The sequence below is a fragment of the Ictalurus furcatus genome, chromosome 6 (genome assembly GCF_023375685.1).
Source record: "Ictalurus furcatus strain D&B chromosome 6, Billie_1.0, whole genome shotgun sequence".
Taxonomy (NCBI): domain Eukaryota; kingdom Metazoa; phylum Chordata; class Actinopteri; order Siluriformes; family Ictaluridae; genus Ictalurus; species Ictalurus furcatus.
Window position 1 is genome coordinate 15,311,895 of NC_071260.1, and position 14,545 is coordinate 15,326,439.

The following is a 14,545-nucleotide window of genomic DNA, read 5'->3' on the forward strand; positions in this document are numbered from 1 at the left end:
TCTGATTGGTTAAGGGTTGATCTGGTGGAACGGCAGACACGACGTATTGGCCATTCGCAGGATAAGATCAGTACAAGCCCCGCCCACTGGTCAAGTCGTCTACAAGGCTCAAGTATAACAACCTTCCCAACGGCTTTGCTGTCTAGCTTCAGTTTAGTCCATCTTTCTGATTATTTATAACCGATCACTAAAGTAAAGGTATGTACTGACATTTTGTCATTACGATGCGAGTCGATGTATTGTATCGCAGTGTAATAAAAAGCGCTTTTGTTGTAGATCCCGGAAGAGTTGCTGCCGGTCTGTTAATAATGAATGGATGGTGTGAAAGTAGTGCTTAAACACAAATAGATTTAATGATCGACCTCAGAAGTGATTATTTCTAACGGTATCTTTACGACAAATGATATTTGTATACAATGACAAAAAAATCTCGGTTAAGAGGCATGTGTAATTTCCATCCCAGTTCAGCAACTGAATGAAATAAATGTGTAGTATTTGACAAGAATTCATACTGTGTCTTTACCCAGCTATTCATCTCAGAAGTAGTTATGTCATTAATCGTGGTTAGCTTCTGCCCTTCAAAAGACAAGAATAATTATTATTTCCTGATAATTACTTCTGAAAGCTTTTGACAGGCCGGTTTCGGGCTTTGCGACAGTAATTAGTGCTTTACGGTGCACTGATTACTTTTTTTTATATTATTTATTTATTTATTTATTTTATTTTATTTATTTATTTTTTTTTTTTAACACCTTTAGAGGCTTTCCACAGAGCTCTGGTAATTCCTCCAACTCTGAGGTGTTGAGCAACCTACCCGGCTTCCTGCTTTAAAAAAGCTGACTTACAGGTCCAGGACCTTTTTCCTGAATGGATTCATTCATTTCAGAGCTGAGTGTGAGTTCAGGTAGTGTGTTGTGTTTGAGCAGATCCTGCGTTATCTTTCAGCCTTCGGAATGCCGCAGAAGATCAAGGCTGGATCTGTTGTGGAGCTGCAGGGAGATGAGATGACCAGAGTGATCTGGGAGCTGATTAAAGAGAAGCTCATCTTTCCTTACCTGGAGTTAGACCTGCACAGGTAAGAGCAAGACAGACAGACATAGACAGAGAGAGTGGGTGGGTGGGTGGGTGTACGGTGTGCCAGAGAGAGAGATTAAGCACAGCAGGATAGCTGTTCTGCCATTATCTCTACTATTCAGTAAAATCTCCTGTTGACTCACTGGAGGGTAATGATGATGTTCAGGTTTAACCTGACTCCCCGAGTGATATATCACTGTTTAGGTGAAGCATGACGAAAAAAGTTCACGGGGAAGAAAACAGCTGCATAAAATGACATGTAAGGCTATGACTATGGTAAGGTTATGGTTTTTAAAATGGAGTCCGTGAAGTATAGGCACAATTTTTTATTTATTTATTTTGTTATGCACCATGTTTATAAAAAATATCAGCAGGAATCCAATAACAATGCAAATAAATGGATACCATGGGTGGAAAGTTCAAGGGGAAAAAAACCTCTCTGGCTCTAGTAAATAACCAAAATATTATTTTAAAAATGTAAATAATGTGCCTGATTTGTTATTGCAAAAAGTTGTAAGGTATTATAAGACAGTGCCATTGTGTCAAACATGTATATTCACAATAAGTTAGTGTGAATGTGTTTTTTTGTAAATAATGTTAGTACTAATAAAAACTCTGACTTCACTAACATTATCTGGTTGGTAGCAGGTTGAATGTTCAAATGTAATTTTTGTACCAGTTGCCTCTTTTTTTTAAAAAAAAAAAAAAAAAAAAGATTTTCATACATGTTAAATAAGAATATCATTATATACATTGTTATATACATATACATGTTATATATCGTTATATAACAAGCTGTATTTTATAAATGTAAGGCAAGTTTATTTATATAGCACATTTCATACACAATGGTAATTCAAAGTGCTTTACATAAAGATTATAAAGAACATACAAGGTATTAAAAAAATTTATAAGAACCAGAAATAAAAATGTGAAAAATGCATTAAAATGAGCAGGAGATTGCGTTTACTGAGTCAGTAAATGCGGGGCTGAATAGATTTTCAGTCTGGTTTTAAATGTGGCTAGAGTTTGAGCACATCTTACTTCTTCTGGAAGCTGGTTCCAGCCACAAGTGGCATAATAGCTAAACGCTGTCTCACCTTGTTTTGAGTGAACCCTTGGTATTTCTAACTGAAATAGCACAGCACTTCTGTTTTTCTGCTGCTTTGTTGGTAAATCTACAGTAAGTATTGTGGCATATGTAATGTTTGCCAATCCTTTCCTTCACCTTTAACACCATATATTCAGAGTCTGGTGCATGCTGTATGTTGTACCCTTTTCTGCATCAGTTAAGCAGCTAGTTGCCAGTGCATGAACATAATGGCACTTTGTATTCTAAAAACAGATGTACAAAGTGTTCTGAACTTCACCTGATTGCTAAATAGTGTGACAGTTTCTTCAGGGTAAAACGATTGAATGCTTTGTGCAGGATGGTTAATGCCACATCTGGTTAATGCCACCTAACCTTTGGACTTGAGTGACGCTGCACGATTACTGTCACACAGCTGTACTATGAACTTGTTTTCGTGCCCTCCTCATGTGGGGATCTATGGCTGAAGTTCAAGAAGAAGCTGATCTCATTCCCACCCCCGAAAATGATGGGCTCTGCTGTGTGAAAATGATTTACTCAGATACATTATAGTATTCGGATAGCGTTTTCTATATGACAGGAATTTTGTCTGACCTCTTTTCGCGTTCAGAGCGGACGTGTTTAGGTGAGATGTTTAAATTGTGTAAGCCGACACTAAAGCAGGGCCACTTTAATTTTCTTGGGTTCTTCAGGATAACTACAGTTTTTGCGTGGTTATCCGAAAGAAATCTATCATTTACGATTAGTCATAACCATTCCTGATTCCTCTGTAACTTAAAAGGGTCGATGTAGAAATCTAAGAACTCTTCAAGATCCAAAGATCTCTTGATGAACAATAGAAGTGTCCTGTTTTTGATGAGAGTAGTGACTAAAAGGTTTAAGTTCAAATCCCAGGACTGCTTGAATGCCACTTTTGAGACATTGAGCACCAATCTTTTAACTGTACGGATGAAATTCTTTACTCTTTTTAAAAGGAAAATTCTGTAATAATGGTAATAAGTGTAATAATTTTTACTGGACTAAAGAAACCTGATTTATTAATGTAGATAGTCATCATCTGATTTTGATTTATTTTTAAAAAAAAAAGTTTTCTAAAAGACATTGTAACCAAATATAACACTGAGTAGTGTTGTTGCTGTTGTGCTTCTCTCTCCGAGGGGTGGGAATGCCGAAAGGGAATATAGGCTAAAGGTTACAACCAGTTCCGCACAATAGTCAGAGCTCAGAAGCACAGGAAATTAGAAGCTAGATAACACAAAAGGTCTTGACTACAGCTGTGTAGACAAGTTGTATTTGGCATATCATTGGCATTATACTCATATATATATATATATATATATATATATATATATATATATATATATATATATATATATATATATATATATATATATATATATATATATAATAATTAAATTACACAGTGGAGGAAATAAGTATTGAATGCGTCAACGTTTTTTCAGTAAATATATTGCAAATGAAGTTATTCACATAAAATTTTCACCAGACATCAGTATTAACTCAAGAAATCTGGAAATATAAAGAATTCGCAACATTAAAGTCCATAAATAAAGTTATGTGTAATAAAGTGGAATGACACAGGAAAAAAAGAATTAAACACGCTAAGAAAAAGCAATGTAAGGCAAGGAACCAGCTGAAATCCATAAGTAGTTAGAAAGTAATTATACCTCCTATCTGTGCAAATTAATATGAGCTGGGTTAGTAAATTGATGGTCTATAAAAAGGCTTTTCGTTACCAAGGTGTCACACAAGAAACATCTCATGATGGGTAAAAGAAAAGAGCTCTCCCAAGACCTTCGTAACCTTATTGTTGCAAAACATACTGATGGAATCTGTATATGTGGTGAGATGTGATTTCTGACATGAAGCTACTAAACCAGGGGTGTCCAATCTTATCTGGAAAGGGCCGATGTGGGTTTTCATTCCAGCCAAGAAGAAACCACACCTGAGTAGATTGGAAGCTAAGATCAACCGATTAAACAGGTGGAATCAGGTGTGGCTCCTACTTGATTGGAATGAAAACCTGCACCCACACCAGCCGGATAAGATTGGACACCCCTGTACTAAACCTTTTTCTGGTCTCCATGGAAACCTGGTATGTTTTGGCTCAGAAGTGCCATCTAGTGGATGTCACTTGTAATTCTCCAGTTATGCAGAATGTAAACACTATAGAATATGAAACAGCTCACATTAAAAAACCAGGCCTAAGAGCCAAACTGAGTATAGCTAGTAATTGGAGGTTTTTGTGCAAAAACTGAGTGAATTTTACCACCACTGGAAAAAGAAAATCCTCTTTTTAAGAAGACATTAAGAAGCAACCTAACCTTGGAATCTTTCTCAGAAACAATTATTTGTGTACATATTGTACTAACCATGATCTTAACCAAATTTCTATGTGATCTTAACTATGTACAGCACTTGATGCTAACAATGTTAAGCATGTGTTATAAATAACTTGCGTACATACTAATAAATATTTTCTTACTTTCTTTGCTTTAAAAAATATAAAAATTTAACAAGTAATCATTAGAGCTGGTGTTGTGGCTGCACATTAAGAATGACTTTGGAAATTGAGAATTCTGACTAGCAGTGAGTTCAGATCTTGTCTGGAGAAGTTCTGAAAAAGATTGGCCCTGAAAATAAAAATGCACATGTGAAGATCGTAATGTGAAGTAACGTGGCAGAATTAGAATAGAGAGGTTTCGAAAACTGTTTAGGGGATCTGAACGAGGTTAGAGGTGTACATGCAGGCTATTAGAGAGTATTTCTATCACATGTTGTTGTATCGTACATCCCAGTGTACACTCTTTGACTATTTCTGTTACTTGTAAGTAACATCGGTGAAATCTAACACCATGCATGTGGTGTTGCTATATTTTGATGCCTGAATGTTTCCTTTTGACACAGACATCAGCACTCCATTATTACATTCAGAGTGGCACATTCACACCTTCTCTCATTGCAGCTATGACCTGGGCATTGAGAACCGTGATGCCACTAATGACCTGGTGACGGTGGATGCTGCAGAGGCGGTGCGTCGCTACAATGTGGGCATCAAGTGTGCCACCATCACGCCTGATGAGAAGCGTGTGGAGGAGTTCAAGCTCAAGCAGATGTGGCGCTCTCCCAATGGAACCATCCGGAACATCCTGGGTGGCACCGTCTTCCGCGAAGCTATCATATGCAAGAACATCCCACGCCTAGTGCCCGGCTGGACCAAACCTATCATCATCGGTAGGCACGCCCACGGAGACCAGGTGAGCCGAGTAACAGTCATAAATCAGCCAACGGTTTATAACTTGATTATAAATAAACATAACTCAGGATTTCTTTTAATAGTGTTATTTCCTGCTTAACTGAAAAATTAGTTATAAATAAATTTGTACAAAATCTCCTACACAGTACAGTAATGTATGATGATACAATGCCTTGCATAAGTATTCACCCCCGTGAACTTCAACATTTTGTAGTGTTACATAAGTATTCATCCCCAGCCGTGTTTTGAACTTTGTCATTCTGTAGTGTTATAGTCTGGAACTGAAATTGTCTTAATTGGGATTATATACCATGAATCTACACACAATACCCCATAATATTGGAGGCTGACCGATTGATCGGTTTTGTCCAGTTGAGTGGGTCCAGTGAGGCAATGAGGGCGGATTTGATGCGTCTCATGACCTAGTCGTTCGAAGCACTTCGTCACAACAGGAGTCAGTGCCACAGGGTGATTATCATTTAGACATGTCACCATTGACTTCTTTGGCACTGGAATGATGGTGGGTTTTTTAAAGCTTGTGGGGACTATAACTTGGCTCAAGATGTTGAAAATGTCTTTTAGGATGTCTGCCAGCTGATTAGCACAGTCCTTGAGCATAATCCGTATTAAAAGCCCATTTCAGTTCCAAGTTGTTGCAAAGCAAAATGTGGGAAACTTCAAGGGGGTGAATAGTGACAAGGGGGTGAAACGTTCCCTTGAGAATTTTAAACATTGGAGTGCTTTTTTCTGTTGTTTTTGTTTTTTTCTCAAGACATTCTTGTTTATGATGTATATGCACAAGGTTTAAATGACTGCTGGTGTCATCAGTGTGTGTTCATTTTCTTGTTAATATACACAGCATGAATTCAGTATAATATTGATATTGGAGGACATTCTGTATATCAGTTTCAGTCTTCAGCATGTATGCGTCTTAGTCACTGTACGTATGCGATCTCGTAGCAGCTACTCAGTATCTATTCAGTACCCTGATGTAAATATATATTAGAAATTGGTCCTTTCTCAAACACGGTTGAATAATTAAGAGGGATGGGGTGGCCTTCGGGGTAGTGAAATAATGTAGCTTGCTACAAACACATCTGGCATATGTGTAGTTGTCCCGAGTGCCACATTTCTTAACTCGTGTTCCCACAGACTCACAGTCCACTCTCAGGTTTGCATCAGACTGATGCAAGTTACTGAGGTTTCTCTGTTGCACATGGTTTATCAGTGATTCCACTTCTGCAACTATTGTACCTTTACCCTCATTACCGTTGGTTACTCCAGACTAGGAAGTGTTCCAAAGCTGTTTCTCCATAAGCATGATAAGTAGAGGTCATGTGACATGATGGTACGATGGTATGATTACTACTGCTGTTCCTGCCATTAGCTTGAAAATGATATTTGTGATGGAGTGAAATGTATTGAAGTAAACAGAGTACGACTGAAAGAAACAGGAGAATCGCGGTTCCCATAACGATCCACTCATTATATATGCAAAGATGCTGTTTGCCGGCACTCAGCATAATCCCCCGTATTTTTTCATTAACACAAAAGAGGGTGTTTTATGTCTGTTGAGCTTTCAGGTTATGTATGGGTGCATGAAAAAAATAATAAAATGATTATCATCATTAATTTGCTCCATGATTATTACAGCCCATTTAGGAATAAAACATTTTATTGACATTTTATAAAATGTTTTATTGCTTTTTACCAGAAGCCAAAAAATTGAATTTGGTCCTGTTTTGGGGTTGCCCGTGTTTAGCACTGAATGTATTTGTGATGTCACACTACACAGTAGTGGTTCATGGCTCGTATGAACGTAGTAGACACTGGGCTTTAAGAATTTTCAGTTTTTCATAAGTATTTCTTTTTTTAAACCTAGCCTACTAGGTCTGAATGTTAGCATTGTATCGTGGCAGTTGTATACGTTGTTTTGCCCAGTGTTATTGTGGAGAGGTGTGAATTGCTCGCCCAGCAGGGGGCTCATAATCCTCCCCTTTCCCATCACCCTGCTCACAGCAGCTAAACACAGAGTCACATACTCTATACACAGAAACCCAACCGTATCCTGACTAATCTTATAACGGACTTGCAATGATCAAACAAATGAATTATTTTATTTTTACTGAAAATGTCTGATAAGTCGAACTTGATTCCGGCCGGCAGAATGGAGCGTCATTGTACTGAAAGAAAGAGTTAAACAAACAGGAAAACGCTTTTCTTCTGCATTGTACATTATATGCTTATATTGTGCTGTGTGTGTGTGTGTGTGTGTGTGTGTGTGTGTGTGTGTGTGTGTGTGTGTGTGTGTGTGTGTGTGTGTAAATCTTTGCATCAATATCGAACCACTCCTTAATCACAGAGTGACTGTAGCTTTTAAAAACTATACACAGTATATTAATGCAAGCAAATAGATCATATGAATAGGGGACAAAATATCAGTGGATTAAAAACCTATTTTGAGCTTTAATTTTGGAAGTAATTGAGAAACCCAAACATTATGACTAAAATATGATTAGTTATTACTTGATACATGGATGAATATAAAATGGCTAATGACTTTTTAAACGGTTAATAGCAATTTTTATGATATTTGGAGAAACCAGATTCACTGACTTTGGTAGCTTAACTTTAGAAAATACATAAGCATTGGTTAGATGTCCTCTGCTGCTTAGGGTTGAGTAGTTCTGACGTCATCCACAAGATGTCCTTCTTGTCCTTTGACACAGCACTCTCTGCATCGTTCTCTCATGTGCAACTTGTTTCTTCTCTCATGCTTCAGTACAAAGCCACAGACTTCGTTGTTCCTGGGCCTGGAAGAGTAGAGATGACGTACACACCCAAGGATGGAGGGAAGCCTCTCAACTTTGTTGTCCATGACTTTGAAGGTACATTGCTTTAAAACAATGGATCAGAAATGAACATATTATTTATCATTATTGCCCTGGATCCACATGCTGTTATGTATTTTGGATCTTGCGTCCACTCCTCCTACAGTATTTAACCCAGGCATAGAATGAGTTATTCTCTCATGACCCCATGAGATCACGCGACCATGCTGATGTCTGCATGTTTACCGTGTCAATATTGCACCATTTATAGTCTTCTGTCCACGGGCTGGACTGTATTTGTGTTCGTGCCCTACCCATGTATGAACAAATATTACGCTGATGAAATAGTAGTTTAGCCAATGAATTGCCTGCAGTGTGTAGATTTAAGGAACAGAGTGATGCTTGTGAAACGTATTTCTGTTTTTGTTTGATTGGGCAATGATTGTGCATATTAATGTTGAACTTTTTACTGTATAAATGAGGGACTTTTTTCACTCCAGTTAGATCCGCATGCACAAAATGCTGCTTAGTGATATCAGGAATAGTTTGTCTCAGTTCATTACACAGTCCTAACCATGTAACAGTTAATACTGTAAAATGGCAGGATGTGTACGACTTTAATATGCAATACAGTGCTGTGACTCTCTTGTTTGACCCACCGCAGGCACCGGTGGCGTGGCTCTGGGCATGTACAACACAGACAAGTCCATCCGCGACTTCGCTCACAGCTCTTTCCAGATGGCGCTGTCCAAAGCCTGGCCTCTGTACCTCAGCACCAAGAACACCATCCTCAAGAAATACGACGGTCGCTTCAAAGATATCTTTCAGGAGATCTATGAGAAGTAAGTCAACACATCCCAAGACTTCCCAAAGATGATTTTGGTTTTGTTTTTGTTTGTTTAATGCCAGCTAACTGAATTGAAAGACCTGGTGTAGCAATCAAAGCACAAAATTTTGCTCTAGAATTTTCTAAGAAGTCCCAGGCAGTGTCATAAGCTGTAATATTGAGTAACATTTTCTGTCATTTAAATAAATAAAAAAAATCTTCTAACCTTAATAATCATAACACTATTTAACATTAATCAGGATTTTGCTGAGTGTTTTTGTGATTGTTGTAGCCAAAAAAGCTTGATTTTGCTGCAGCTTTTTTCAAAGTTTGCGATAATTTTTGTTGTTGAGGAAAACTACTTGAATTGGTGAAATTGCAATAACACGAAATAGTTTTGCACTGTCATTCACAGTGATGTCTGTTAGTAAATGAGACTTTTTAGCTGTACCCATGTTCAACGCACGTGAATCGAAGAGGGCTTTGGCTGAATCCGTGTTGTGGTGATGTCACATGACGCGTCTTGTCCCAAATCTGCAATAATTTTGAAAAATTGCAAGCTCCTCCCTATATTGCGGAGTTTGCTTGATTCGTTTCTGCGATGGCAAAATTGCGACCTCCTGGATGGACTGGTTAAGTTAACTACATCCTCTATCAAGGAAGTAAATGTTCACCGAACCAGGTGGAGACACAGACAAATCATTTCAAGATTAACATGTTTGAAATTAACATGAAAACTGACTGATGATCTCCATCATGTGAGGAAAATATCCATATATTAAATTTCCATATTATGCATATACCATATGCATACATATACTATATAAAATAATAGTTCTTCCAGCCATATCACATTTCTACATTTAGTATTCGCACAGTTGCATATTAGAATATTAGCACACCTGCATGCTTGAATACTTGTGAGTGTAACAGTTTACCGGAATAGTTAGAAATGATCGGTCCTCTTTCGTACCATGCTGTTATACACAGATTTGTTAAATAAATTGCAAGCAAGCAACATGCTAAAATTTATCTTGAAGATGTAATATTAATCTAGAAATAATATATATAATACATCAGTATTAACTCAAGAAATCCACAAATATAAAGAATTCACAACATTCAAGTCCATAAATAAAGTTCTGTGTACTAAAGTGGAATGTTCAATACTTTTGTCCTGTGTCATTCCACTTTATTACACATAACTTTATTTATGGTCTTTAATGTTGTGAATTCTTTATATTTCCAGATTTCTTGAGTTAATACTGATGTCTGGTGAAAATTTCATGTGAATAGCTTCATTGGAAATATATTTACTGAAAAAAATGTTGACGCGTCCAATACTTATTTCTCCGATTGTATGTATGTGTGTGTGTATATCTATCTATCTATCTATCTATCTATATAATATATATATATATATTACACACCCACTTTTTTAAAAAATAATATTACATCTTTAATTTTACAAGGCACTACTACATTAGTCGAAAATTACAATTCAGGGAAACAAGCCATGAGGTAATAGATTCTGCATGTCTATTGAGTTATTGCTGGACATGCATAAGAAATAACAATATGTGCATGTGTGTGTGTTTTTAGGGAATACAAGTCTCAGTTCGAGGCTAAGGGCATCTTGTATGAGCACAGACTGATTGACGACATGGTGGCCCAGGCCATGAAGTCCGATGGAGGATTTATCTGGGCCTGTAAGAACTACGACGGAGACGTGCAGTCCGACGCTGTGGCTCAGGGTGAGCCTAAACACCTTCACACTCGCATATCTCATCTGATTCACCATCATCCCTTCTCTTTCTCTTCATTTGGAAAGGACATCTTACAGGAAAAAAAATAAGTCTTCATTCTACGAAATTTTCTAGCGTTATGGATTTCTTCGTATGGACATTTTGTTCTGAGATGAACTGCTGTGTCTCTTCGCTCAGGTTACGGCTCTCTGGGCATGATGACCAGTGTGCTGGTGTGTCCTGATGGACGCACAGTGGAGGCTGAAGCTGCTCACGGCACAGTCACACGTCACTATCGCCAACACCAGCAGGGCAAGGAGACGTCCACTAACCCTATCGGTGAGACAGACACACACACACACACACACACACACACACACACACACACACACACACCCCCACCTCAAATGAGGAATTTTCTTCTTATCAACATCCACTCTAAATGTATTCATCATCGTTTTTATATTGGTTTGCAACCTGTAATGTAATTGTGTAATCATATGTAATCTTTCACAACCATGACCCTCACATCTGGGCATCTGTTATTCCCCTCAGCCTCCATCTTTGCCTGGACGCGAGGGCTGCTGCATCGGGCCACTCTAGATAAGAACGATGAGCTACGGGTCTTTGCTCAGGCTCTGGAAGCCGTCTGCATTGAGACCATCGAGGCCGGATTCATGACCAAAGATCTGGCCATTTGCATCAAGAGCATGGCCAGGTGAGTCTCGTCTCAACTCCCCTCTTCCGCTGGATTGCACTGAGCACTAATGCTCACCGGATTCACTGATTTAAAGCTCTCACTCGCACATGCCAGATTCATAGAGACAAATGTTGGAGTAGAGGCCAGTAATCAGAAGGTAGGGATTAATTATCTATAACAACGGCTCTCACAGCAGTTTGACTGCAAGGCACAAGAGGGGTTAATGTTACCGCGCACGTTCTAATACGTTATCAATTCTATAGTCAAACTTGAAGTAAGTCGAGATTGTATGGTGGACACACCGGATAAATGTATTAGGATTTTTTTTTAAAAACTGTGTAATTGTTTTTAGTGAAGTTTACTGTGAGGATATATTTATTACTCATTTTCGGAAGGGGTCTCCAGTGTTAGTTTTGTACGAGTCAGAGGTAAGACACAAAGACACTGGAAAGTTCCTGAGTAACAAACTATATTATATTCTTAGTAACTTCGAGAAAGAGAGAAATAAAAGAGGCGGTGAGGGAACGGATTTTGTGGCTGTGCGATTGCAGAAATGAACGCAACATCAAGCAATTTTCGGAGAAGCTTGCAGTTTTTCAAAATTACCGCAGAAGTTCCACAGATTTGGGACGACGCGTCGTGTGATGTCATCAAAACACGTATTCAGCCAAATTGCATCGCCACAGCAAAATCAAGTATTTTGGGCCACAACAATCACAAAAAAAAAACCTGCGAAATGTAAGTCATGTAAGTCATAACAGGGACTAACTTGTTTTGGATGGTCCAGGATATTAAACATAACTATAAACAGATAAAAAGAATAATAGCATTTAAAAAAAAAAAAAATTAATAAAAAAATTGTTAGCCTAGACAGATGTGATATATGAGGAAGAAGACACTTCGGGACATGCTTTTATAGGAAACTAATTAACTTTGGGGTGGTAACATTCCTCACATCATGCCACACAGTTCATTATTGTCTTATAGCAGCACAGCTCACTGTTTTATTCCTTAATAATATAAATATAGTTTAAGAACAGTGTAAGGTCACACCATACATTCAAATCATAACAATGCCACAGCCACCTACGGTGCCCTCCACTAGTATTGGCCCCCCCTGGTAAATAAGAGCAAAGAAGGCTGTGAAAATTAGTCTTTATTGTTTAACCTTTTGATCTTTTCACAAAAATACTCTGCTCTCATGGATATCAAACAATTGCAAACACATCACAGGTTTATCAAAAAAAAACTTTGTTATATATAGGTGTGCGACAGTTATTGGCACCCTTTTAGTCAATACTTTGTGCTAGCTCCCTTTGCCAAGATAACAGCTCTGAGTCTTCTCCTATAATGCCTGATGAGGTTGGAGAATACATGGCAAGGGATCTGAGACCATTCCTCCATACAGAATCTCTCCAGATCCTTCAGATTTTGAAGTCCACACTGGTGGACTCTCCTCTTCAGTTCACCCCACAGGTTTTGTATGGGTTTCAAGTCAGGGGACTGGGATGTCCATGGCAGGACCTTGATTTTGTGGTCAGTAAACCATTTTTGTGTTGATTTTGATGTATGTTTTGAATCATTGTCCTTCTGGAAGATCCAACCACGGCCAATTTTAATCTTTCTGGCAGAGGCAGTCAGGTTTTCATTTAATATCTGTTGATATTTGATAGTCCATGATGCCATGTAGCCTAACAAAATTTCCAGGTCAGAAAAACAGCCCCAAAACATTAAAGAGCCACCACCATATTTAACCGTGGACATGAGATGCTTTTCCACATGGCTACCTCTCTGTGTGCACCAAAACCACCTCTGGTGTTTATTGCCAAAAAGCTCTATTTTGGTTTCATCTGACCATAGAACCCGATTCCATTTGAAGTTCCAGTAGTGTCTGGCAAACTGAAGACACTTGAGTTTGTTTTTAGATGAGAATAGATGCTTTTCTTGAAACCCTTCCAAACATCTTGTGGTGATGTAGGTGACTTCAGATTGTAGTTTTGGAGACTTTCTGACCCCAAGACACAACTAACTTCTGTAATTCTCCAGCTGTGATCTTTGGATATTTTTTGGCCACTCAAACCATGCTGAGACAATATAGACACACGTCCAATTCCAGGTTGATTCATAACATTTCCAGTTGACTGGAACTTCTTAATTATTGCCCTGATGGTGGAAATGGACATTTTCAATGCTATTTTTTTGATAAACCTCTGTGTTGTTTGATTGAGAGAGCAGAGTATTTTTGTGAATTTTTTTAACTAAATAAAATGAACGCAATAAAATGTTGCCAAGGATTGAGGAAAAGCCGTGACATCTTCCTGTCTTACTCTCTCAGTGTGCAGCGCGTGGACTACCTGAACACCTTCGAGTTCCTGGACAAGCTGGCGGAGAATCTGAAGGTCAAGCTGTTGAGCCAACCCAAACTGTGAAGCCGTCCATTATACTCAACACACTCAGACTCACAGGACTGACGCACTCAGATCTCAACCCCTCGTCCAGTGCCAATCCACAGGCATGGTCAACCTCGTCTCCTGGTCTGTGCAAAGACACACAGGACCATACCACTACTACCAGACGGGGGCACTTTCAGGAGGAAGAAATGAAAGGGTACAAAGCGTTTTAAAGGGTTAGAGATGGCATAAACACATACAGCACTATATATTTTTTTTTTTACTGTTTTAGCTCCAACTAGGAATCCTGTACTTACTATATTAATTTGAATACATTCGATGTGTCAGATTTATGCTCAATCTAAGGCATTGTTTTAATGTTGTCAAGTTTATATTGCAATTGTAACAACATAACAAATTGACATTTTTACATTTCCCTAGGCAGTAAATTATGTAGGACATGTTCTGGCCAGGCTGTGAGGCTGTGTCATGGTTTTCGAACACTTGTTGCCTTATATACGTGTGTATGTGTGTGGTGTCTTTTCATAGATCATGTCAACGTATAAAACCCATCAACAGTGGAATAAATTCATTGAAAATGCGTTTCCATCA

General features: G+C 38.3%; 1 protein-coding gene across 2 annotated transcripts; it reads left to right on the forward strand.

The window, feature by feature from the left end:
* On the forward strand, positions 1–14,545 carry idh1 (isocitrate dehydrogenase (NADP(+)) 1). Of its 2 annotated transcripts, none has more exons than XM_053626692.1 (9): positions 1–198; positions 927–1,075; positions 5,151–5,442; positions 8,224–8,329; positions 8,937–9,114; positions 10,701–10,852; positions 11,042–11,182; positions 11,399–11,561; positions 13,879–14,545. In XM_053626692.1, the coding sequence occupies exons 2-9, from the start codon at positions 954–956 to the stop codon at positions 13,970–13,972; spliced, it is 1,248 nt and encodes a 415-aa protein (XP_053482667.1). In that variant the 5' UTR covers positions 1–198; positions 927–953; the 3' UTR covers positions 13,973–14,545. The 2 variants fall into 2 exon arrangements, with proteins under 2 accessions (XP_053482667.1, XP_053482666.1); XM_053626691.1 differs by having other exon boundaries at positions 8–198; positions 946–1,075.

Coding starts and splice junctions, on each gene's coding strand:
- idh1 (XM_053626692.1), top strand. CDS start 954: ATGCCGCAGAAGATCAAGGCTGGATCTGTTGTGGAGCTGCAGGGAGAT. Junction 8,330..8,936: donor TGTTGTCCATGACTTTGAAG/GTACATTGCTTT, acceptor GACCCACCGCAG/GCACCGGTGGCGTGGCTCTG. Junction 11,562..13,878: donor TGCATCAAGAGCATGGCCAG/GTGAGTCTCGTC, acceptor TTACTCTCTCAG/TGTGCAGCGCGTGGACTACC.